Consider the following 24,606-nt stretch of genomic DNA (forward strand, 5'->3'; position numbering starts at 1 on the left):
TTCCAAGCGCATAAACGACCAAATGTGTGTGACATACATTTTGAGGAGTAAATGGGGAGAATTTTTGGTAAGAGAAAAAGCCCAGACACAAGGCCAATTTCGAGTGTCACAGAACAGATTTTTGTGTCTGGCTTCGCAGGAGCTGAAAATGCTGAAATGAGATTTTGGCTAAAGCGTCAGGTATAAGCTTTCTTTATAAAGGTTTCAATTTAATTATAAAATGGGGAAATGACAAACTTAAAAGATATTGTATCTAAAAAGAAACTGTATATAAATGCTCATGTAATAATCAAATAAAATCTAATTGAAACCTTTAAAACTGTAAGCTTTTAATTAAAAAAATGGAAAATTACAAAAAGTGGTTTAGGAATGTTTTTAAACGATTTTGTATCTAACAAAAAACTCTTTTTAAATCCACCTATAATAATCCCTTAAATTCTTATTACAACCCCCAAAAAAAAAGTTGATTCACTTAATTGCTTTAGTTTGAGTTGGCTTAATTAATACTGAGCTTTGTGAAAGATAAATTATTCCAGGACATGCTCATAATTGAGGTCCATTCAGGGATCCCTGTGTAATTTAATGTTTCTACAATTGCTTTTTGTGTCTGATTCATTTCTGTTGAAACTAATTCCCCAAACAAGTTGTAAACTTTAATGGCATTTTGTAGCTGTCCTGTTTTTTTTTTTTTTTTGTGTTGTTGTGGCTTGCCTTTTTCGATTTGTTCATAATAGTTGACAACTGTAATTTATGATTATTTTTTTTTATTTCATTTTGCTGCACTGGCGGTTTGGCCAGTTGCCAAACAATATTTTTTTGTTGTTACATTTTTTATCAGCTGTGCAGGTGGAAATGGAAGGTGAAAAAGTTAGTTATGGGATTGTTAACTAATGTACAAATGCATTAGTTCCAGTGATAGTAAATATTAAATAAAATGTGCAGCTTTTAGCGGAAAAGCATTCGCATATATTTTATATTATTTAAACGCTTTTGCCAACTGTCAGATAAAAGTCAGACACAGAGATAAAGGAAAATTGAGAGCGTTGAACATCATTAATACGCATTATTTACATTTTCTTAAAAGTTCCAAATCGATCAATTGTCGTTTATTCGCTTTCAAGTTGAGTCCTTTCATCTGTGAAAGTTTCTCCGTTGCTTGAAAATTTTCTTTTCCTTCTAAGTTTTTTTTATTTTCTTTTTGAGAATTCTGTCTAGCCGATGGCACCGGAAGTTGCCAGGCAGCAGCAGCATCGCAAACCGGAAAGAAAAGAACTAAAAGAAAATCGAAAGTTTTGATTTATAATCGGACAAGTTTAGAGCTGCGTTCAATTCAGTCCGACTTCTGTTGCATTTCTTGAGTTTCCCCAGCTTCTTGTCTACTGACTTGGAAGGGGATTTTCCTAAAGAATGGAAATGGAAATGGGGGGAAAACTTTATTGCCGGGTATTGGTATATTTAATTTATTTACAATATCATCCGCTGGCTTTATTGTGCATTGTCGGGCTCAGGTGTTGAATGCCCAGGCCTTAAGCCCAATAAATTTCAATTAAAATGTCAACAATTTGCAAAGCAGCGACAAGATCTCTTTCTTGTCAGAGAATATTTTCCCAGAAATATACATATTTATGTATGTATATATATTGGGAGGAGAATTTATCGCTGCCATTTGCTTATTGACAGCTGGGAAAGTGAGCGTGACATGATGGAAAGTAATCTAATGGAGAGTATAGCCCAGCTGACTCAGGTAATTCATCATAAATATGCACAGACAATCCCGTGTATATACACCCCTCCTCACACCTGTGGCTGTCGTCATGGGGAAGTCATCAATCTTCTAAAAGGCAAGTCGGCTTTTCCCCCTTTTTTCCTGCTGCCCCCATTTTCTATTAGGGGAGGTGAACATAAAATTTAAATAAATTGTACTACCAGTTGTTGGTTGTTAAATAAAATGCATTCTGGCAAGTTGAAAAATGTTTAAGGAAGCGAATATCGATTTTATTATTTTTTATAAGATAATTAGGTATATATTTTAATATTTTCGTTGTAGAATTTTGTTTTGCATTTATAAAACATATTTCTTTGATATTTTATACAATTTTACTGTTATTTTTAGATATATTTTATAGGAAAAGGTTAACTGATAAATTTACGTTAAAGTCAAATTAAAATCATGCCTCCTTAAAGATGCACTTGCTTCTCTTGTTTTTAAGAAATTCATACAATAAACTTTGAACTTTCTATTTTCTATGCATACATTTTCTCAACCATAAATTGTTGTGTTAAATATTCCATAAATATAAGAAACCTTTAAGTTTTCTTTGATACAAAAAAAAACACTCCTAATGCACCTCGAAAAAGAGGTCAAGGCCAAGTCTACATGTATTTCAATAGGAAAATAAAACTGCTGGCAAAGCACACAACAACAGACCCTCATCAAACTTATTTCTAGCTTAAAAATTCAACTGGTTTTTTTTCTACTACTTTTATTTTGCAGTTTATATTTTTTTGAAAAGCCGCTGGCAAAACGTTTTCTGACTTCAAAAAGAAAAAAAGAAAATGATAGAAAAGCTGTGGCCTTTGCGCATAAAATAACATGCAAAAGGAAGCTGTCACTGTGACGACCGAGCACTTTTGATAAGCCGCCCAAAAAAAAAAAAGACAGAAAGGGGTTAAGAGGGAGCACTGGCCGGCAGGACAACAAATAAAAAAAAAGGGAGAAATAGAAAATAGCGAATCCTAAAATGTTCGAAATTGAAAAGCGCTTTTGGGTGCAGCCAGACTGAAGTGGTTAGTTTGCGTCCTTTTGGCTGATGAGTGCGTTCACTTGATTGCCGGCTCCCGTTTGCAAAACTTCTCCTCACTTTACCCCTACCCATTTCCCATTTCCCGTTTTCAAATCCTGCTCATCCTGCCGCCCGAACTTGAAACGAGACTTAATGACACAAAGCGCACTAATTCAGTGGACCACTCCAGTTGCCAGTCAACTTCCGCTCAGGATTGATGCTCCTTAAACCCATTTCCCTTCCCACACCGCCAACAAGCGAATTATTGTAATCCACTTGAATTTCAATTGAAACACACAAAAAAAAAATACAGAAGAAAATTGCCGAACAAAATGCAACGAGTGCAATTATCGGGGATTTCCCGGTTTGTTGAATGCCTCGAAATCTTGTAATTCACAGAGGAAACAGATATTTTTGAGTCGCATTGCAAGGGAAACGAATTTAAAGTATCCTGTTGTGTAATTAGGTATTTAAAATTATATATTATGCTGGAAGAGATCTCGGAACTAAATGAAATAATAATAAACAAGAAAGAAAGCTAACTTCGGCACGCCGAAGTTTCTATACCCTTGCAGATAGAACTTCTATGAATAGGAATCCATACAATATAAATTATATATATTTGTGTTAAAAAACAATGAAGTAATAGCTGCTTTCATTTCATTCACCTATACATATTATATTTGCAGTTTTACATACACAGATTTGCATTTTTCCTCTACATCAAACGATCGTTTGTATGGCACCTATAAGATATAGTCGTCCGATTTTCATAAAATTTGACACAAAATTTAAGACTAATATAAAATAGCTATACCTTAAATTTGATGAAAATCAGCTGAAAACTGAAAAAGTTATAAATTTAATTGTATTAATTTCTCGATCGTTCCTATGGGAGCTATATGATATATTAGTCCGATTTTCATAAAATTTTACACAAAATTGTAGAGTATAGTAAAATGGCTATATCTCAAATTTGATCCGATTCTATTGAAAACTGAAAATGTTAAAAATTTTTTTGTAAAAATTTTACGATCATTCCTATGGCAGCTATATGATATAGTCGTCCGATCCGGCCCGTTCCGACATATATACGAGTGAGAGTATATAGAAGGCTAACTACAAAGTTTCATTCAGATAGCTTCAAAACTGAGAGACTAGTTTGCGTAGAAACGGACAGACGGACAGACGGACAGACGGACAGAAGGACAGACGGACAGACGGACAGACGGACATGGCTAGATCGACTCGGCTGTTGATCTTGATCAAGAATATATATACTTTATATAGTCGGAGGTGCCTCCTTCACTGCGTTGCAAACTTCTGACTGAAATTATAATACCCTGCAAGGGTATAAAAATATATTAAAAATATTAACTAGTGTTTCATTATAAAAATGATTCACAAAACAAATCAAACAAATATAAAATACTTAAGGACTTTCTAAACTACCAGAAAGAATTATTAATTGTATAAAGTCTAAGGTGAAATTCTTTGAAAATATATAACAAAATCCACTCAAACAAGCTAGAAATTCATGTGACAACTTGCTTAAAATAACTCCCAACTAAACTTCTGTTTCATTTTGGTTACAAATAAAAACTTTTGTAAAGAACATTGAAATGTTGTTGCCAACTTCAAGTATTGTGCGAGGCACGAAAATGTCATTTCATGAATGCGCAATAAAAAGGTTTATGCCAACATTAAGATATACAATATTCAAATGTAACGAAAGTCTGGCCAAAAAACTTTTCCTCTCCCCAAAACTTGAAATGCGACTCGTGGGCATTCTCAGCTCTCAGATACAAGATACAAAATCCAAGCCAAGGCGGGCACTCAGAGTGTACAAACTTGAGCTGACGACTTGACCACCAATGGGAATACGAAATTCGAAATGTAAAACAAAAAGCTGCAAATCCGTAATGATAATTCCACGATTATTCTGTACTTATGGCCATAGTTTTTGTGTACTTTGTCTCTCAATGGAGAATGGGGAAAACAGGCAGGAGCAGCAGGAGCAGCAGAGCAAATATTGTTCGAGCGACAATATTTATCTTTTGCCTACGCTTAACACGTATACGCCCCCATGGTAATTGCTGCATAATAAACAAGTTGAAATCTCTCGTCTTCCCTTTTGTTATTTGCATTGTCATTTGTTGAACAAAAGCGTTCTCTCTCTCTACTTGCCTGTGGGTTTAACTAATAAATACTACAATACAGCCGATGGAAATGAGAAGAGAATAATATCCTCGTATGGGGATATATGTATATTCAATTTACACATACCGGGCAAATGGTCAATGTTGTTGAGTCAACAATAAACCAAAAAGGAATGTAGTTTCCATTGCAGATTAAATGCATTTGATGTTTGGTTTCCTTTATTTTTTGGAATTTTAGAATTTAGGCTTTTAAGGAAAGTGGAAAATTATAATTATTACGGATTAAAAATTGTACAATGAACATAGTGAAGACAAAATATTGAATTGAGAAACAAAATATTGAGAATTACGAAATTAGCATAAAAGACAGAGGAATTAACTTTGACCAAAGATCATTTAAAAATCATTTATCTTGACAAAATGATATCTTTAAATAATATAGTATATAAATAAATATACTTAAAAGTAGTTTTAAAGCTAGGACAATTATGTTTTTAACTTTGACGAATCTATATTCGAATACTCTACGTGAGTACCTATAATTTCAGGGGTTTTGAGTATTTAATTAAGGAGTGGTATTTAACCGAAATTTGAGGGGGTATAAACAGAAAGTATTTGACCGAGATTAATGTAAGATTTAAGTGCTATTTGGGCAGTATTTAAGCTGGATTTGAGCTGAATTTGGATGAAATTTGAGTGGGATTTACCCTTTCTCAAAGATGAATTTGTTCTGTCATTTCTTGAGCGGCGAAAATGGAAAAAGATCACACAATCTAGTGACTAAACATTAATTTCTCAATTTTCAACTAGAAAATAAAAGATTTAAATAAAGAGCAAATAATTTAAACCATACGGAAATAAAGGAAAAATAATTAAATAAAGTAAGTGACAAATATAAACGAATCAAAGCATTGTCATGTCTTTTATTTAAAAGCAAGAATTTTTTATTTACAAGCTTTTGTTAAATTTACAAAATTTACACCAATTATTTTCAAAATTGTAAGTAAACAATTACACTTTTCTTAATAGCAACAAGATTTCCTTTCCCATTTATTTTAGTTTTTCATTTTAAATAATACATTCCTTCTCAACCATTATATTTATCCCGTTTTATTTTTCACCGCATTGATTTAGATGCCACGACCTTTGGCGCAGTCTTTCAAAACTGCCCAAAATTACTGGCACGTAAAACAATAAATTTTCATAATATCCCGTGCCACCCACATCTACACCTACACCCACACGTGTGTGCTATGCCAGGACCCTCATCCTTTATAGAGGAGCAGCAGGAATAGGAGGCCACGTGTAAAGTGCAAAATTGCAGCATCAGCGAAATGGACCAAGTCGGGACATCGTCAGTGGCAGACACACACCGACTGAGGGATGAGAGAGGGATATATATGCTCGGCACAGGACATAGGACACAGGACACGGACATGGGCAGGGAAAGTGGGCATGGTCGGCCAAAGATTACCGTTATTTGTATGCAAAGCAGGAGGCCAAAAACCCAGCAACACTGCAGGCCCCCTGCATTCACGAAATGCCATTCAAAAGTCGGGCAAGGGAATGGGAATGGGAATGAAAATGGGTTCGGGAACGGGAATGAGGGGATTCAGGAAGCACGGCGCAACACGACGGGGAACGTGTTTCAATTTTTATGACATTTCAATGCAGTTTATGTCAGCGAAACGGGTTCAAAATGGCCAAAAAGAGAGACAGAGCGAAAGACACCGAAAAGCTCGTTACAATTTTGACAATTCAAATTTGCCCGGGGCAAGAAATATGTATATATATTTTCTCATACATATCTCAACATATATTCCTGGACACAGTTTTGTAACAATTCAATTGAATTGTAAAAAATGTTCGAAACAAACATATAAAACCCCAAAAAAATAAAAATGAAGAAATGAAGACAACCTAAAGCCTTGCGGTAAGGAGCAAAAGTATTGCGCATACGCCATGTGGTGTCTGAAAATTCCATTTATTTTGCATTTCAAAGGGAAAAGGCAAAGAGTTCACCTAGGTCTACCTCATTATTTATGAAATGAACAACCTGCCAAAAGCCTTCCTTCCGAGTTCGAGTGAGAGTGAGAACCTTCTATGATTTATTTATGAGACGTCAGCAGTTTGCCCCTTTTCAGTTTTCAACGAGCACCTTTTGAGTGTTAGATACATAGGTTGTGATGAGCATTCATTTGCCAACTTGTGCACCTAATGTTGGAGTATTAAAAACACTGGGAGTTTATAATTAACCAAAAGATGAGTCGATTGTATTTGCTACCAGGACAAAGAAATTATTTTTGAAGGGAGTAATGATGGGTGCAAAGGGTTTGTGGAATATAATATAAGGGAGAAAAGAAAGGACTAGTAACTTATTTAATTAAATAAATTATCTTTATAACTGGAAATATATTTAAATAACATTAAATTATGTAATTAACTTCAAAAGTATGAAAGAAAAAACATTTAATTTTCCAAAATCAATGGAATATTTCCTTTTTTCAAAAAAGAACTACAACATAATACTGAAGAAAGTCATATTCTTACCTCTGTATTATGATTTCCCACGTTATGTGTATGGAACCTTAACTCCAATCTTATTGCAGGTTATATTTTAGGCCCAGTTTAATGATATTTTCCCCATGACTAAATCAAAAGTTATATTCCGAAAAAAACTTTACCATCACACGCTCATTAAAAGCACATTAGCCAAGTGTGTAAGAAATGTCGCTGATTCCACTTAGCCTATCATTCATCGGGTTAATCATATATATGAGTGGCTGCCATTATTATTCATTTTCAGCTTATATATGTATATGGCACCTGTCCGGGGAGGCCGAGAACAAAACTCAAATTCAGCCCCATCAGGAGGCTAAACTTAAGTGTGGCCATAAATCCTTTCGGAGCCTCTCATCAGGGACAGAAGAGACTCTCGGCGGGCACGTGACTCTCATTTCGAGCTATCCCTATATATATTTATACTTATATCCATATAGAATGGGTCTGGGGTCTGGGGTCTGGCTGAGTGATAAATTAACGCATTAAAGCCATAGCTGAGAATCCCCTCCGTTCATCTCGCTTCTTTTAATAACACAAATTGCAATCGAATCCGAAAAAAATAAAGCGAAACGAAAACAGAATGCGAAATGAGAACCCTGAGATGTTAACTCAATTTGTGGGGGCCTTGACTTAATCTATATATGTATATATAGAGGCTGGAGGCCAACTTAAAGCATGAATATTAAAGTCAAATTTAACATTAAACATTAACAAATGCCGTCGGAGACTATGACCCTCCGGAGGGTTACAAGAGTCCAAAGTTAGATACAGTCATAGAAAGTTATACCAAATAAACAGGAAGTGATGGGCTTTAAAGTATTCTGATACAACGGAGCAATGTGTATACACTTGAAAACTTTAAATTAAAATAATGTAGGGAAATTAATTGGAAAATAAATGCATAGCTAATTACATAATATATTTGTCATGGTTAAAACTTACCGCATTATTCCTCCAGTGTAGAGTTATGTATATTCTTGTTGACTTCAATATATGGCCTTCTTCCTGGTTATTCAGATCTATTACATAGGCCACGTATGTATTATTTTTTTGGAGGGCACTATTATTATCACTATCACTATCACTAGAGATGTAAACACTGGAAAGGCCGCGGACAGAATGAGGGCAGCGCGAAGGTAGTGCCTGTATTTATAGTCCCCGAGCAAAGAGAACAGAGAAACTGAGAGCGAGAGAGAAAGGGGTACCTTTAGAGGCATGCAGGGAGGGATAGAGAGAAAGAGATATGTAGAGAAGCACAGAGAGGGATAGACATACCGAAAAATATTACGATAAAAAGAGAGTGAGAAAGAGAGAGAGAGGGAGAAAGAGGGAGGGAAAAAAGAGAGATAGAGAAATTAAGACCCAGAGATAGAAATAGAGACAAAACGGCGCGATACAGAATAAGTGAAAAAGCCTTTAATAATTGGTGTTTTTATTTCCACACCCCTCAAAGTAATCCATTATTAAATTATTTTATTTGTGCATAAGTAGTTCTTAAATATAAACTATTATACTAATCAGTTTATGGAGTTGTTGAATTTTAAAATAACCATTTTAAATTCTTTTCAAAGTCCTCTAATTTTTTTAAATGTACTAAAACTACAGAGGATGCAACAAATAGTATCCTTGATCAAATAACAGTTACCCAACCGTACCGAACTGTCCCTCGTCCTTGTGCACCTGTGTGCAATGAAATCGAAATCAAAGCACATCCATCCAGCAAAATGGACAAACAATGAAATAGTTGGACAAATGTAAATACCACCTGAAGAAGCACACGAAATATATCAATAGTTAGGACTAAGCAAAGTTTAACTGCCTCTTTTTCGAGAGAGAGGAGAGCGTTGCCAAGTTTTTCACTTTATGTAGATCGAAAAGGAGGGAGGGGCTTGGAAAATACCAAAAAGGATGGCGGAAAAAGGAAGCCCGCAGGAGGCAACCAACATCTGCCTGGTTTAGTGGAAAACTGATTGACGCCATGTCTTTTGATTTCCCTCGTGTGGTGCCGCATCCACGCACTGGAGAAGAATGGATGGGACGAGAGGAGGCGTATCCTTTTAACCACGGGTCCGAGCCATATGTATGACACTCGATGTGGGCATCACTTGATGATCCGAAAGTGGGTCACAGCTCTCCATGGGAGGCAGAACAAGAAGGATGTTAAAGCCCTTAGTTATTGTCATTTATTTGTTAAAGATTTCCAAGTGATTGCATATACTTTAAGCTAAGGATAAAGGATATATAAGTGCCACATAAAAAACTCTTATTTCCAATCAAAAACATTTAAAAAAATATATATTGAAATAATTAAGGCAAAGCCTTCAAGGATTTCTATTTTGTATATTAAATTTCTGTGCAACCTTTAGATATTTACTCCAAAATGATGAACCTTTAGAAGCCTCAATAAATTTTACACATACCAAATCTCAATTTAAACACTTCTCAACATCAGAATTTAATCTGCTTCCAAAAATAATCTCTATGAATAAGTTATGCCACACACACACACATCCTTTCATACTCCTAAAATCCGCTTTAATTATGAACAATATCCTTGTTGCATTTCGATCAAATAAACTAACAAGTTTAAAATTAAATTGCATACAACATAAAATCAATAGAAAATGTTGATTTTAAATCCAGAATTTCTAGGCCAGAGCGTGCATGTATAATCCGATTGTGAAGCTAAACTGATAAACTATTGAAATGTTCCATAGATACGAGATACAAAGATACAAATCAACGAACAACTTGTTGCTGTGAACAACATTTTTCCATCGCTCTGTTGGAAATTGATGAGATGCAAATTCAATAAATCAGGCTACAATTTGCACACACTTTGCTGCAAGGGATCAAAAGTGATTTGCACTATATATGTATATATACTAAATACATAAATATTCTCAACCCTTGCCTACCTTAATTTGCTATATACGTATATATTACCTAAAACCGAAACTGATTCCAATTTGTAAAATGACAATGCCCAAAGGGATTTTCGGCGGAAAAGCGAAAGGAAAAGCCCAGTCATCTTCAGGATATTAACACTATCCCCCCGTCTCTCTCTTTTCTCTGCCTTAATGGATAATGTTAAGTTGCGTCTAATTGCATTTGCATATTTTGATAATATTCCAAAAGGGGAGGGAAATGAAAGTGGCAAATGCATTCTCCATCCGAAATTGTGTGCTTAATGCGGATGAAATCGGGAAATTCAATGGAAAAGGGAGCGGAGAGAGCAGGACAAAAGGAAATTCCTAAGCTGCCAACGGAAATTTAATTGCAACGAGTGAAGAAATCCCGTTTAATTATGGCGATTAACCGGAATTATTTATTAGTTTTAGTCTAATGTGTGACATGTGCAAACAATTAGTGATTCAATCGCATTGCCAAAAAAAGGAAGCAGTAATAACTTTGACTAATTAGCTGTTGCGGTGGCCTTAATTTGATTCGAATCAATGGGGAATATTTTCCAAATCGAAATCTGTGGGTAATAATTGCAATCACGTATTTAATTTTTGGCATTCATTCTCTTAATTATATTATTAAATATTAGAGCTAAGGTAGGTCAAAATTTTATCACAAAAACTAACATATTCTAGCACTTTAAACCATTGTTATAGTAAATATAATACTAATATTAAATGTTTTACCATCTCATAGTTATCTTACAATATTTATGAAAGGGGCTTCGCTTTTTATTTTTCTCTATATAATTAATTTCAATGAATTAATTCAATAAGCAAATTAACATTAATTTACAATTTAGATTTAATGATATATTACAGCTCCAATTATGATAAAAGGAAGAACAAATGGTCTTTTATGGTTAATTTATTTTATGCTCTATACTGCAGTGAAAATTGCAGAGAATATTCTTTAAAATAATATATTAAAAAGAACATTTTGAAACACTTAACTTCTTAAGTGACTCTAGAAAAGGTGAAAGCTTTCAATTCCTTTATATTTACCAGAAATGAGGCTATCATTTTTATTTTTTATTAAGAATAGTTATTAATTTCAGATTAAAAACGTAAACAATTTGTTTGCATTTAAACAAGTTTTAACACTCATTTTACATATCTATTCAGTGGCGACTTTAGCATGAGCGGATACCATAATTGTGCTACCAGAGTTTACAGGTAAGTAAAGTTTTCCCTCAATTTGTAGCTTTCCACAATTTTCTGGGTGTGAAAATGACTAAAGCACGCTTTTCATCAGATACGTTTCCGGTAAATGTTTGAAAACTCCGCGCTGTTTGATTTCGTTCGAGCTCAAAGCAAGTGTGACCATGTGGTGTCAAATAGAAAACCCTAATATTTTCAGTTAAACTGTGGTATTATAAACGCAACACCAGGCAAGCACACAGCTGCAGCACTAATTTTTGGAAAATAGCAACAAAATAGCAACTGTTTGTAAAACAGTCAAAATTATTTATTAAAGCTATCACAAAATCATCGAAAATGGCAGCAAAGGTAGCGAGCGGCACAAACAAGGTGTTCCAGAATGTGAGTATCCAGTAAATCATCAAGAGACAGCTGACGCGGTTAAAGTAACCTCACTTTGTGAATGAATGTTCACCCGGTGGCCACAAAAGAAACATTAAAGCCTGATTAAAGGCATTATAATATTAATTCACAAATAAAGCCACTCCCGCGCTTTCACTACATATACAATTTCGTCCTGTCCTAATCAATTTAATTCCCCGCAGCACGACGATGTTCACATCTCGTTCGAGGACCAGCAGAGGATCAACCGCTTCGCCAAGCACAATGCCCGCATGGATGAGTTCAAGGCCGAGCTGGAGCTGAAGCGCAACGAGCTGAAGTGCGTGGAGGAGGCACTGGAGGAGATCGAGCTGTTCGACGAGGATGAGGATATCCCATTCCTTGTGGGCGAAGTCTTTCTCTCCCACAAACTGGGTGCCACACAGGATCTGCTGAAGGAGACCAAGGAGCAGGTGCTGAAAGAAATCGCCAGCGTTGAGGCCAAGGCCAAGGTCATTAAGGCGGAAATGGATGAGCTGAAGGCCCATTTGTATCAGCGTTTCGGTAGCAACATCTCCCTGGAAAGCGATGACTAAATCACCCGATTGTGCATTTAACATTTAACAAAATAGAGTACACTTTAATTTAAACTCAACTTAGAGAAGCATTATTGTTGATAATGGGATGGAAAGCATGAGTGTCTTATTAACTGAAAATATATTCATGATATGAGGTACTCTTGAGAGATTGTGACCCATGCATGACTTGCGGTGTGCCTGCCTTTGAGAGAATCTCATTCTTTCTAAAGGTGCTTTAAAAATAGAGTACATTTCATTTAAAAATGTCAGTTTTACCACTTATAGCTTAGAGCACTAGGAAATAAATGATGAGGGCGATGATAAGCAGAGTGACAACCATTCCGCCAATGAATATTCTTCGATCCTCGACCAGTCGCCGTTCAATAAGTTTCATTGTGTGATTGGATAGACCCAGTGTGCTGCCAATTGCCTGGATTCGCTTGTGAGCTCCACCCAGTGTCATTCTTTGGGAGATTAGGCTTTCGAGAATGCCACTGCCCGAAGCTATCATGTCGTCGACTCCGCGATGGGCGTTGCCTAGCTGGGAATGATGTTGCAGTTCGTAGTCAAGGTTCAGACGCGTGTCCTCCGGCTCGGAGCTGTTGGCCGTGAATCTGTGGTTCAGAAGCTGTTCCCTCTCGGAAAGTTCTTGCATCCGTCGCTGCCTGCGCTCTCGAGCGGTTTGCAGTGCGGTCTGTAGGTGTCTCAGGTCGTACTTCAGTTGATCCACACGCAACTTGGAGCTTTGCCTCTGCGATGGCGGCACTTTGAAGAGCAATACATCCAACCGGTCGCAGTTTCTGCGTCATCCAAGAATAAATTAAGTAAAGTAATTAAGTTAAGTAAGCTGCAAGACTCACGAATTGGCCTGTGTAATCTTTAGTTGAATTCCGTTTTCCACGTCAAGGGATTCCTGGGCACTTAGTTGACTCAGCCGCTGGAAGTCCCGCTCTATCTCCTTCACCGCATGGTTGGTCTGGTGGTATAGGGTCTCCATTCCTTTATCGCTTTAGTCGCGGTCGATCCGCCAATTAATAATTTAAAAATAAATAATAATTAATAAGCTTGTTTAAAAAGCTGACGCGTTGCATTGGACTGATGTTAAATAACATTAGTGATAACATAGCAGTTTGGTGTTTTAGTGGGACCATTCTTGGTATTTCAAGTAAATTAAAATACTGAAAAGAATTTTATTTAATAAATTGGTTACTAATATTATTTATTATTATTTTAAAAGCTTAGTAATAAAATAATAAATTTGGGAGTCCAAAATCATTTATTCTTATCACGTGTACATTTTTTTTAAATAAAGAAAGACAAATTATGCACCCTTACTTTCCAATTGTCTTGTTTATTGGCAACTAAAGCATTTAAAAGACGAAATATTCAATCGTTTTGAAATAATAGTAGTTTAATTACGTTTTGCACATAAATTATTTAATTCATTTATAAAATTATTTCATTTTTCAATGAGGACCTATGAGAAAGATATTTCTTTTCATGTGCCTTTGCCAAATATATCGCATTCAACTTGGAAATATTTTCTTTCTCCATTTCTCGGTAAAACCGAGCTAAAGGAAAGTGACTCTTATACTTTTGCTGCCTTGTACTGAGTAAAAAACTTAAATATCAATAAAATAAATTAAAAAAAGCTCAAATTCTGTTAAATGTTATCTACAAAACATCGATAGTGCACAAAAAATCGATGGTTTGATAGCAATACCCAAACATCGATAGTATCGAATAATGTTTTGCCAGCACTAAGCAAACCACAATGGCGAATACATCAAGTACCGGCGTTGGTAAGAAATAAATTTGATAAATTAACGATTTGGCAGCTTTTTAACGCGATCCGTGGGTGCCTGGACTCAGGGCCAACCATTGGCCGCATTTCCCGCAGCCCGGCGGCTTGTTTAGCGCCGCAGCGAGCGTGAAAAGCGAACCGAAATGTGTGTGTGTGTGAAAACGGGGAAAAGAAGACGGAACGAAAGCAAGGGCGACGACGAAAGCCGATAAAAGCGAACGGAGCGATGGATAGTTTTGCAAGCGGGCCACGCCGCTTTCTTGTTACCTTTTCGATCCATTCCGTTGGAAAAACGCTGCTGCAATTGCAGTAATTTTGGTCCGTGACTTGACATTTTCCGAAATATCACCCCCTCTTGCGACGCCCTCGCTGCCCAGTCCTCCGGTCTCCATCGCTCTTCCTCTTCCCATTTAGCTTTTGAATTTTCATCTTTTTTTTTTGCACACTTGCGTTTTGCGTGCGATTTGCAAGCTGCTTCTTTTTTCTAATTAAATTAGCTGCAAATTTCATTTGCTCGGATTGTTTTTGCAAATGCAGAAATTATGCGCCTCCCTCCCGCCGCCGCCGCCGACACACCCTCCACAGCGCCTCGCGTTATGGTTTCTTTTCTTTTCTTTGCACTTCATTTTTTTTCAGCACGAAAATGCGTGCAAAGTCACACGGGCGCAAAACAAAAACAACACAAGACGCAGAGCGCAAACAACAACAACGCGTACCCATATGACCCCACACAGAGAGAAAGAAGGCGATGAAACTTATGGCTTATTGGAATTTTTATAGATTATCAGAGCTTCGCAGAGAAAACCCAAATTTTATAGTATTTATTTCTTAATTTCAGTCAGATAACTTATTTTTCTAACTATAAAAGTATTCTTTTCCATAATACAAAATTAAATTTTAATTCTTTGACTCGCCAAATAATATATACCTTTATCAGTATTCAGAAATTAAATTTGTAATTTGATTAAAGTCCAAAACACTTTGTTTTCTGTGCATTGGAGACAGGAAAACAACATTAATGACGCTATTTAAACATTAATGCTTTTCAGTGAAAATCTATTATGTCATCGTGTTTAAATCGAGTTCTCACCTCTTCACTTTTTTCACATTGCAGTGGTGCCACGAAATTTCCGTTTGCTGGAGGAGCTGGATCAGGGCCAGAAGGGCGTGGGCGATGGCACCATATCGTGGGGATTGGAGAATGATGACGACATGACGCTCACCTACTGGATCGGCATGATCATTGGTCCGCCTAGAGTAAGTTTCCACTGCGATCTGAAGAGCTATACACTTTCCCCTACATTATTTTAGCTACGTCACGAGATAAGCCCTAGTAATCAGTAATTTCGGTAGGATTATTGACATTTTATCGCCTCGGGTTGCGTAAAGAACGATGATTGTGAGGAAAATTAAAGGCACGCTTGCATTGCATATCACTTGGGCTTTCTCTTTTTTCCAAAAGACTAAAAGTTTGTAATATTTACATTTGATAAGAAAGTTGATCGTACTACTCATCGTGAAAAGACCTTTGAAGTTATCAGTCAGTTTTATCGTATTTGGGGAATTCCATACCTTTAGAAAATTAAATTTGCTTAAAGCTTTTTATGGGAAAAACCTGGTTAGTTCTGTAACAATAAGGCTTATAGTATGGTTATCTTAAAGAAATCTATATGAAATGTAATGCTAAGCTTGAAAAGCATACTTCAACTCACTTTCTTAAGTTTCTAAGCTAAACAGCAAACAAAATGTCTAGCTTTCTGGGTTTAATTCAAGGTTACTCAATACACACTAATTAAGGACCCTATGCTTAACGCAAATTAAATTGTAAGGCCAGCAAAATTTATACATATTTTATAGATAAAATCTTTTCCGTTGTTAATTGCTTGTAAGAGAAACCCGAAGCAAACTAGATTTGCATTTTTTGTATAGTCCCAAAGAAGGTTGCGCGCGCCGCCGCATGAATCATTGAGGAGTTTGGGTTGGAGGGGCCGCCTTTTCCAGTAGTCCGAAAACTCCGACAAGGTTTAAGGTGCAGTGGCAGTTGAAAAATAGAAAACCAAATGTGGAATGGGGCATTGACTGACTCATCGACATTCTAGGGGTCGTAATTGCAAATAGTTTTTCATTGAAACTTGGTAATTATATATTATTCTATTGCTTACAGACACCATTCGAGAATCGAATGTACTCGCTAAAGATCGAGTGTGGCGAACACTATCCGGATGAGCCGCCGACGCTCAGGTTTTTAACTAAAGTAAATATTAACTGCATTAACCAGAACAATGGCGTGGTGAGTACAAACAATTGGATTTAGCAGTTTTGCATATCAATGGAGGTGTCTGATGATGTTTTCACTTGAAATTCCCACAGGTTGATCATAGATCAGTGCCCATGTTGGCCAGATGGAGCCGCGAGTACACTATAAAAACGATGCTGCAGGAAATCCGAAGGATTATGACCATGAAAGAGAACCTGAAGCTGGCTCAGCCGCCAGAAGGAAGCTGTTTTTAGTCGACAACATCCGTTAGCAACACAAGCGGGAACGACTGCAACTTCGACGGGAGCAACCTTCACACTCTAGAAGAAAACAATATATAACAGCAGGAAAATGCCATCAGTCCCAAGTCCAAGACCAAGGTTGTCCCGTATCCGTGGATAAGATTGTGTGGCGGCTGCTCCTTCGTGTTGTTCCGGCGGCAGCGAATTATGATGATTATGATTATGAACGTAATTGGAGATCGAGTGCGGTTATTGTAGCAACAACAACAACCAAATGCAAGCTATATACTATAAGTAAAAGGAACAGCAGCGATAAATGCGGTAGCAGAAAAGGTCGTCGTCGTCGTCGTCCCTTCCGTCATGAAACTATGTCATCGTGTTTGGTTACTTCTACTTCTACTTCAGTCCCAACAAAACAACCTTCTGAAATAAGAAATAAAACAAAAGCAGCGAGAGAAACAATTAAATTAATGCCTATGAGAAAGAAGCGAAAAGTCATTTCAGTTTATAATTTTTACAACAGCAACAGAACCCGTAAACGTAAGCGTAAACTAATCGAAACGAACAGAAAATTATATGCAAGCAAAGCATGAAAATGAGGAAGATTTAAGAGTTGAGTTCTTTGAAACGAGAGATGCGTAATTATTGTTTTTTGCCTAAACTAAAATTTATTAATTATATGCATAAAAACAAAAAATATATATATTAATTTAAATAAAACAAAACAAACAAAAAGTCGAAGGGAATTTTTGTAGACGGCGCCAGTACGAAAGTTTTTTTTATTGAAGAAGCGATCTTTTGTTGATTTCTTATGTTTTCGTCAATACCTTCCTCCCAAATCGCTTTTGGGATGGTAAGTGAGACAGATTTATAATCATTGACAAGTGGAAATTATAGATATATATATATATACACACACACACTAAGCTGATGAGGAAATCGAGCGGACAGAAAGATGAACGATGATTAAAATAATACTTTAATTTAAGCTTCTAAATAAAACAATTAATCAAATAAAAAAGAAGAGTGATTCAGGTGAAGATCGGTCGTCACTTAAAGAGAGTAATGTATATATTTTGAAAGTACATTTAAGTGTCGATTGATTTTTGCCTATGTTTTTCTTGAAATATTTTATGGGGACTCTTCTTAAGTTAATAATTTTTAATAATTTTTTAGTTTTAATACTAAGAAAATTTAATTCTTAAAATATTCCCCAAATTATGCTATAGAACATAAACCATATAATTTTGCAACGCAGAAAAGAAATCATATCTAACCCTAGAAAGTATATATATTCTTGATCAAAATCAACAGCAGAGTCGATCTAGACTTTACCGTCTATGCATTTCTACGAAAACTAATCTCAAAGTAATAGAGCTATTTGAATAAAAATTTTTAGATTATAATCTTTATATTCCCATAAATGTATTATTAGGAACCGGCCTGATCGCATGACTTATAATATACATCACTGATTAGAAAAAAAATTAAAAGATTAAGAAATATATAATTTCTAAAATATGCCCGCTTTTCATAACACTAGAATATTAAATCTGAATTTAATAAGAACTTAAAGACTATAAAATATACCTGCAATAGAAACGATCCAAAATTTAACGGGAAATTTTTTATAGCTTCCCTGTTTTTTAACTTATATGAATAAAACCTTAGGTAATTTTTTACGACTCTAAAATATTTTTTGTTTTTTTTTTTTAATCGATCATAACCGGATGAATATATATGTTTATTTTATAGGAAATTAAAAAAAGAAAGTATATTTTTACACATTTTTTAGAACTCTTTAATTGGGTATTTTTTAAATTTAGTAGAAAGAATCGATTTTAACTGAACTAATTGCAAACGACAAGAGTATACAAATTTCGGTGTTCCGAAGTTTCCTTTCTTTTTTAAAGCATACTTTTGGACGCCATTGTTATGTATTTAAAATTAAAATTTAAGCTTCTTTTGACTTGAGCATCTAATTAATTTCCCAAGCTGTATCGTTTAAATATTTTTATCTTTGAATTTTAAACCCCAATTTGTAAGATATTTTCTGATATGATCTCTTGGAAATCATTTCCGTTTGTCAATTGTTTATTTTCTTTAAATACATAATTTGAATTATAGATGTTATACACAATCAATGTTATATTATCCATCCTCGTTACATTTATCTAGACTCTCATAGTTTCTTTAGCTTTAAATCCCCTCTGTGATTCTCCGCTTTGACATCTCAAGTGGTTTTATTGTTTTAGCTAGTTTTATTTAGATCGTATTTGTTGGCTCTCGCAAATCGCATTGTTTGGTTTCATTTCTTTGAGAGAGAACATTGACTTGGTGGCTGGTTTTGTGTGTTGTTTGGTTTTGCTTAAAATTGATTTATCTTTATTAGTCGGTAAAGCCGCGATAACACTGCAATTCTTCACACCATCGAAAATCAAATTCAAACAATCTACTTCTTATCCTTGGGCACGAACACGATCTTTCGCGACTTGAGCGATGACCACTTGTGTCGCTTAATGTAATACGAGATGACAGTTAGGAAGCCGAGGATTCCGATCACCTTGATCAGCAGTTGCTTGCGTTCGTCGTGCTCTGGCTCGGAGGTCCACTTAAGGAAAGTGGCCACATCCTTGGCCAGTTGGCTCTGAGTCGGCGCAGTACCGTCCTCATACTCGATAACCTGCAACGGCATTCAATTACTTTAGTTTTATTCAAACTTGTTAATCTATAATTCCCCAACTCACCTCGTTGTACAGCACCTGGGCCATGGAAATGGCACCACCCGGGAAGTACGGGTTAAAGTACTGGCCGTCACGAAGAACCACACCGGCAGGGGCATCGTGGTAGCCAGTGAGCAGCGAGAAGATGTAATCCTCTCCGCCCTTGCGGGCCGAAACGATGTAGCTCAAATCCGGAGGATAGGCACCGTTGTTGGCAGCACGAGCCGCCTCCTCGTTGGGATAAGGCGACGGGAAGTAATCCGACAGCTTGCCAGGGCGATCGAAGTAGTTGCCAGTATCATCTGGACCGTCCTTGACCTGTACGAGAATGCATAAACTAATTAGATATCTTTAATCAAAGAGTGAATACTGAAAAGGACTTGCCGTGATCTGCTCAGCTTCAGCCTTGGCCTCGGCTTCGGTGTGGCTCACACCAACCAGATTGCGGTAGGCAATGTATTGCATTGAGTGGCAGGCGGAGCAGACCTGCTTGTACACCTCGTAGCCTCGACGGACGCTGAAAAAAAGGATATTTTTGTTATATTTCACTTCATACATAATTAATAAACCAGGTTTATATTTTCTTACCTCTGGTGATCCAGGGCGGACAGCAGACCCTTGTGATTCCAGGCCTGGGCTGGGGAGTGCACCTCGCCGCCGGACGCTTGCACGGACTGCTCCAGGGCGAAGAGAAGGGCTCCAACGCCGCCGGTAATCGCTCCCACGGCTCCGATCAGCTGTTTACCGCACGCACACACACAACGCACACACGCACACCGACAGCAACGGAGAGGAGAGAAGCAAACGCGTTTTGAGGTTAGGTCCGTTCGGGTATTATGAAATGCCAAGTTGGGAATCTCAGATTCCTGACTCGCAAACTCACCTTCTTGTTGCCGCTTGCCCAGCTGCCGGCGGATGAAACGTTCTTCGCCTGCAAGGAGAAAAAATGATATATAGTCAGCAGTCTTGGCCAAACAGTAGAGTACGAATTTTTGCACGGAGTTACATAATTGTGGGGTTGGCATCGAATCGGTGCAGTGGCTACCTATTTAGATTACGGATCACAGATAAAGGTTTCTCCGAGGCTCGATTCAAAACATTACACTGGTAAATTATCCAATTCAAGTGTTTTATAAATGGTGTTTTTTCCCAATTCGACACGACCGTGAAAAATTTGGACCCTCTCTCTGGGGTTTCCGTCTCGGATCTTTACCTGCTGCAGGTTGAGGGCTGGGCTCGACTTCAGCAATCTCAAGCCGTGGAATCTTCGCAATGTGGCTGCCATGCCGGAGTTTTGGTTTCTGCGTCGGCGGTCGTTATTAATTAAACTTTCGGACAGCGAATTGCCAATAGAATCTCTTAATTCCACAGACTTCTCTCTTCCTCTTTCTCGCTATCAAGCCGCCAGTGTGACCGAGCTGGCGTTCAAAATATACATAAGAAAGATATACTAAAATACGTTACGTGGTTATAACAATTAAATGAAAATTAAATGTTTTTGAGAATATGCCATGAAAATTTGAGTAATGTTTTCATGTAAATGTGTTCTACAACCAGGCACAACTCAGTATGTGGCTAACATGTTCGGGGCTCAATGAATACATAAAAATACTAGAAAGTTGTATGGGATTCGTCAAAATCGGGTAACTTTCTTATACTGGTAGTGGGAAATATGAGTTGGGATTTGGAAAGTAAAACATAAAGTTGCTATATTTTAATAATATATTATTTAAATATTATATATTATGTATAAAAACATAATAGTAAAAAGATGTAAGACAGCTTGGAAGAAGCATGAGGACATCATCAAATATTTATTTTACTGCATAATAAAGCTTAAAGAGATATTCATAGATGGAAATAAAGAGAAAGTCAAAGAGAGAGAACCCCGTTTAAAAAAGAGAGAGATAGAGAGAAGTAATATTAATAATCAGAGTTAAAGACACTGGGAGACAATGCAAGAGAAAGCAAAGAAAACCTCGCACAGCAAAGCAACATATGAAATTAAACAGCCTCTGTCAAGAAGAGAGAAATAAAGAGTAAAAGCCAGAAATAAAGCTAACTATAAACTTTTTATCAATAAATATTTAAAAACTAAGCTCTAATAAGACAAATTATTCTTATCAGCTGCTCCCAAAACAAGTTTAGTATTATTTTAAATTTTCCAGTTAGTATTATTTACAGCTGATCTGGCAGCCCTTATTGTCCGATTTTCGCACTTATCGATAACAGCTGATTAGCCATCGCTTAATCACTCGCAAAAAAAAAACACAAAAAAAACCTAGCAACGCATAAACAAATGCGAGGAAAATTAGCAGCTATCGATTTCCACTAACTGCGGTCAGCGGAAAAACTAGTTAGTTGCATTGACCGCAAGAGGAATTAATCGAAGACGACCGCAGGATACATCAAAATGCCGCCGCAGGAGGAGGAAGGAAATCCAGGGAACACAACGGGCCAGCAGCTCGATGATGAAATCGAAAATGTGCGTGTGGTGGTGCGAACACGGCCAATGGACAAAAATGAGCTGTCCTCGGGAGCCCTAAGTGCCATTTCCGTGGATAAAATCAATCGTGCCATTACGGTGATGAAGCCGAATGCAACGGCCAACGAACCACCGAAAACGTACTACTTTGATAACGTCTTCGATGGCGGCTCCAATCAATTGGATCTGTATGTGGACACGGCTCGCCCCATTGTGGACAAGGTTCTCGAGGGCTACAATGGCACCATTCTGGCCTATGGGCAAACCGGTACCGGCAAGACCTACACCATGTCCGGCAATCCGGATTCGCCTCAGACAAAGGGCATAATACCCAATGCCTTTGCCCATATTTTCGGGCACATTGCCAAGGCCAAGGAGAATCAAAAGTTCCTGGTGCGCGTCAGCTATATGGAGATATACAACGAAGAGGTGCGAGACCTGCTGGGCAAGGATGTGGGCAAGAGCCTGGAGGTCAAGGAGCGGCCAGACATTGGTGTCTTTGTCAAGGATCTCAGCGGTTATGTGGTGCATAATGCCGATGATCTGGAGAATATAATGCGATTGGGCAATAAGAACCGAGCTGTGGGCGCCACCAAGATGAATCAGGAGAGCTCCAGATCCCATGCCATCTTCTCGATCACCGTGGAGCGGAGTGAACTGGGCGAAGGCGGGGTCCAGCACGTGCGGATGGGTAAGCTCCAGCTGGTGGATCTAGCCGGATCGGAGAGACAGTCCAAGACCCAGGCCAGTGGCCAGCGTCTTAAGGAAGCCACCAAAATCAATCTGTCCCTATCGGTGCTGGGAAATGTCATCAGTGCTCTGGTTGATGGCAAGAGTACTCACATCCCTTACAGAAACTCTAAGCTAACGCGACTTCTACAGGATTCCCTGGGAGGTAACTCTAAAACCGTGATGTGTGCCACCATTAGTCCAGCGGATAGCAACTACATGGAGACTATATCGACTCTACGCTATGCTAGTCGCGCCAAGAACATCCAGAATCGTATGCACATTAATGAGGAACCCAAGGATGCATTGCTTCGTCACTTTCAGGAGGAGATTGCGCGACTTCGAAAGCAACTGGAGGAAGGCAGCAGTTTCGAGGAGGAGCCACCAAGCTCCGAAGAGGAGGAGGACACCGCTGACGATGAACTGGAGGCACCTCTGGAGATCGAAATGGAGTCATCAACTGTCCAGGTGGCGGAGAAGAAGCCGAAGAAGAAGCGCGAAAAGACCGATGAGGAGAAGGAGGAATTGGCACTGCGTAAAAGCGAACATCAGCGGGAAATAGAGCATGCCAAGACAGAGCAGGAAACGCTGCGTAATAAACTAGTCTCTCTCGAGGGAAAAATTCTCGTGGGCGGCGAGAATCTCCTGGAGAAAGCCCAGACCCAGGAGAAACTCCTAGAGCAGTCCATCGCAGAGTTGGAAGAACGCGAAAAATCCGAGGAGGCCCTGAAGCAAACCCTACAGCAAAAGGCCACCGAAAGGATTGACATTGAAGAGCGTTATTCCACGCTCCAGGATGCCAGTACTGGCATCACCAAGAAGATCCACCGCGTGATGCAAATGCTGATGGGCGTTAAGTCCGAGCTGGCTGATCAGCAGCAGGAGCATCAGCGTGAAAAGGAGGGAATCTACGAGAACATACGAAGCCTTTCCAGGGAGCTGGCACTCTGTGAACTTGTATTAAACTCCTATGTGCCCAAGGAGTACCAGTCCATGATCAATCAGTATACACATTGGAACGAGGACATTGGCGAGTGGCAACTGAAGTGTGTGGCCTACACGGGTAACAACATGCGCAAGCACATCTCCGCACACAAGACAAGCGGAAAGGAGCCGGATTTTGTGGATCTATCGCATGTTTACCTCAGCTACAACACCGACGGCGTGTCCAATCCCATGCGCTCCAAGTCCGCCAGGCCAAGGACTTCGGGTGTGCCCAGACCCACCACAGCCAGGCGCTACTGAAGCGAGTTTTTTAAACGAAATCATTTGCTAGTCCAGCTGCAAATCCTTTGCGGCTTGCGCGCCCAGTTTTGGTTTCTTCTCCTGCTAATCCTGGTTTTCTACACCCTCAGTTTATGTATTTTGCTCAGTGATTTTTCGTTATTAGCCCCATAGTTTTTGTTGATTTATTGTTTAGTGCATAATACTATTTAGGTTGAACAACGGTGCAATAATACATTTACAACTGTGTTTGTAATTTTAATGCTTAATTTATACTTATTTTATAAATGTTTGCAACTAAGTAGCAACCAGATTTTACTCGAATATACATAGGCACAAAACATGCATAAGACGTATTATAGATGTGCTTTTGGCTTTTAAATAAAAAATATTTATGATACTCACAGACATAAAATATATGGTTTCTAATTCAAGGGTGTTTTTGCAAAGTTTAAATTTAAATATGAATTGTTCTTAACTTATATTTTAAAATTTAAAATATGGAAATATAATTTTCCAACAGCTGAAAAGTGTGCTATAAATTGTCATTACCTTGATGGAGAAAACTGAAATTGG

At 37.7% G+C, this 24,606-nt stretch overlaps 5 protein-coding genes and 1 long non-coding RNA gene across 8 annotated transcripts; 3 read left to right on the forward strand and 3 right to left on the reverse strand.

The window, feature by feature from the left end:
* Window positions 1–11,821: 11,821 nt before the first annotated feature.
* On the forward strand, window positions 11,822–12,643 carry Pfdn4 (prefoldin subunit 4). Its single transcript, XM_020942408.2, has 2 exons — window positions 11,822–12,009; window positions 12,213–12,643. Exons 1-2 carry the CDS (start codon window positions 11,965–11,967, stop codon window positions 12,582–12,584), a joined length of 417 nt encoding a protein of 138 aa, XP_020798067.1. The 5' UTR covers window positions 11,822–11,964; the 3' UTR covers window positions 12,585–12,643.
* Membrin (golgi SNAP receptor complex member 2) lies at window positions 12,601–14,375 on the reverse strand. The gene is made up of 2 exons (XM_020942407.2): window positions 13,427–14,375; window positions 12,601–13,366 (listed from the first exon to the last, which is right to left on the reverse strand). The coding sequence occupies exons 1-2, from the start codon at window positions 13,561–13,563 to the stop codon at window positions 12,853–12,855; spliced, it is 651 nt and encodes a 216-aa protein (XP_020798066.1). The 5' UTR covers window positions 13,564–14,375; the 3' UTR covers window positions 12,601–12,852.
* Uev1A (Ubiquitin-conjugating enzyme variant 1A) lies at window positions 14,329–17,890 on the forward strand. Of its 3 annotated transcripts, none has more exons than XM_086833967.1 (4): window positions 14,329–14,688; window positions 15,485–15,627; window positions 16,535–16,660; window positions 16,741–17,890. In XM_086833967.1, exons 2-4 carry the CDS (start codon window positions 15,583–15,585, stop codon window positions 16,879–16,881), a joined length of 312 nt encoding a protein of 103 aa, XP_086690093.1. In that variant the 5' UTR covers window positions 14,329–14,688; window positions 15,485–15,582; the 3' UTR covers window positions 16,882–17,890. The 3 variants fall into 3 exon arrangements, with proteins under 3 accessions (XP_086690093.1, XP_086690094.1, XP_020798044.1); XM_086833968.1 differs by having other exon boundaries at window positions 14,329–14,515; XM_020942385.2 differs by having other exon boundaries at window positions 14,329–14,368.
* Window positions 15,879–16,278, reverse strand: LOC147643470 (uncharacterized). Its single transcript, XR_015271961.1, has 2 exons — window positions 16,083–16,278; window positions 15,879–15,995 (listed from the first exon to the last, which is right to left on the reverse strand). It is a non-coding gene; the product is annotated as an uncharacterized LOC147643470 (long non-coding RNA).
* Window positions 17,891–18,907: 1,017 nt separating the features above from the next.
* Cyt-c1 (Cytochrome c1) lies at window positions 18,908–21,163 on the reverse strand. Its single transcript, XM_020942374.2, has 6 exons — window positions 20,806–21,163; window positions 20,476–20,523; window positions 20,181–20,329; window positions 19,977–20,109; window positions 19,617–19,910; window positions 18,908–19,552 (listed from the first exon to the last, which is right to left on the reverse strand). Exons 1-6 carry the CDS (start codon window positions 20,875–20,877, stop codon window positions 19,322–19,324), a joined length of 927 nt encoding a protein of 308 aa, XP_020798033.1. The 5' UTR covers window positions 20,878–21,163; the 3' UTR covers window positions 18,908–19,321.
* Window positions 21,164–21,787: 624 nt separating this feature from the next.
* Klp64D (kinesin-like protein 64D) lies at window positions 21,788–24,445 on the forward strand. Its single transcript, XM_020942406.2, has one exon. It carries the CDS (start codon window positions 22,006–22,008, stop codon window positions 24,049–24,051), a length of 2,046 nt encoding a protein of 681 aa, XP_020798065.2. The 5' UTR covers window positions 21,788–22,005; the 3' UTR covers window positions 24,052–24,445.
* Window positions 24,446–24,606: the final 161 nt, after the last annotated feature.

Source organism: Drosophila serrata, unplaced genomic scaffold (assembly GCF_035046125.1).
Source record: "Drosophila serrata isolate PLE 108 unplaced genomic scaffold, ASM3504612v1 contig_272, whole genome shotgun sequence".
In the NCBI taxonomy this organism is placed as follows: domain Eukaryota; kingdom Metazoa; phylum Arthropoda; class Insecta; order Diptera; family Drosophilidae; genus Drosophila; species Drosophila serrata.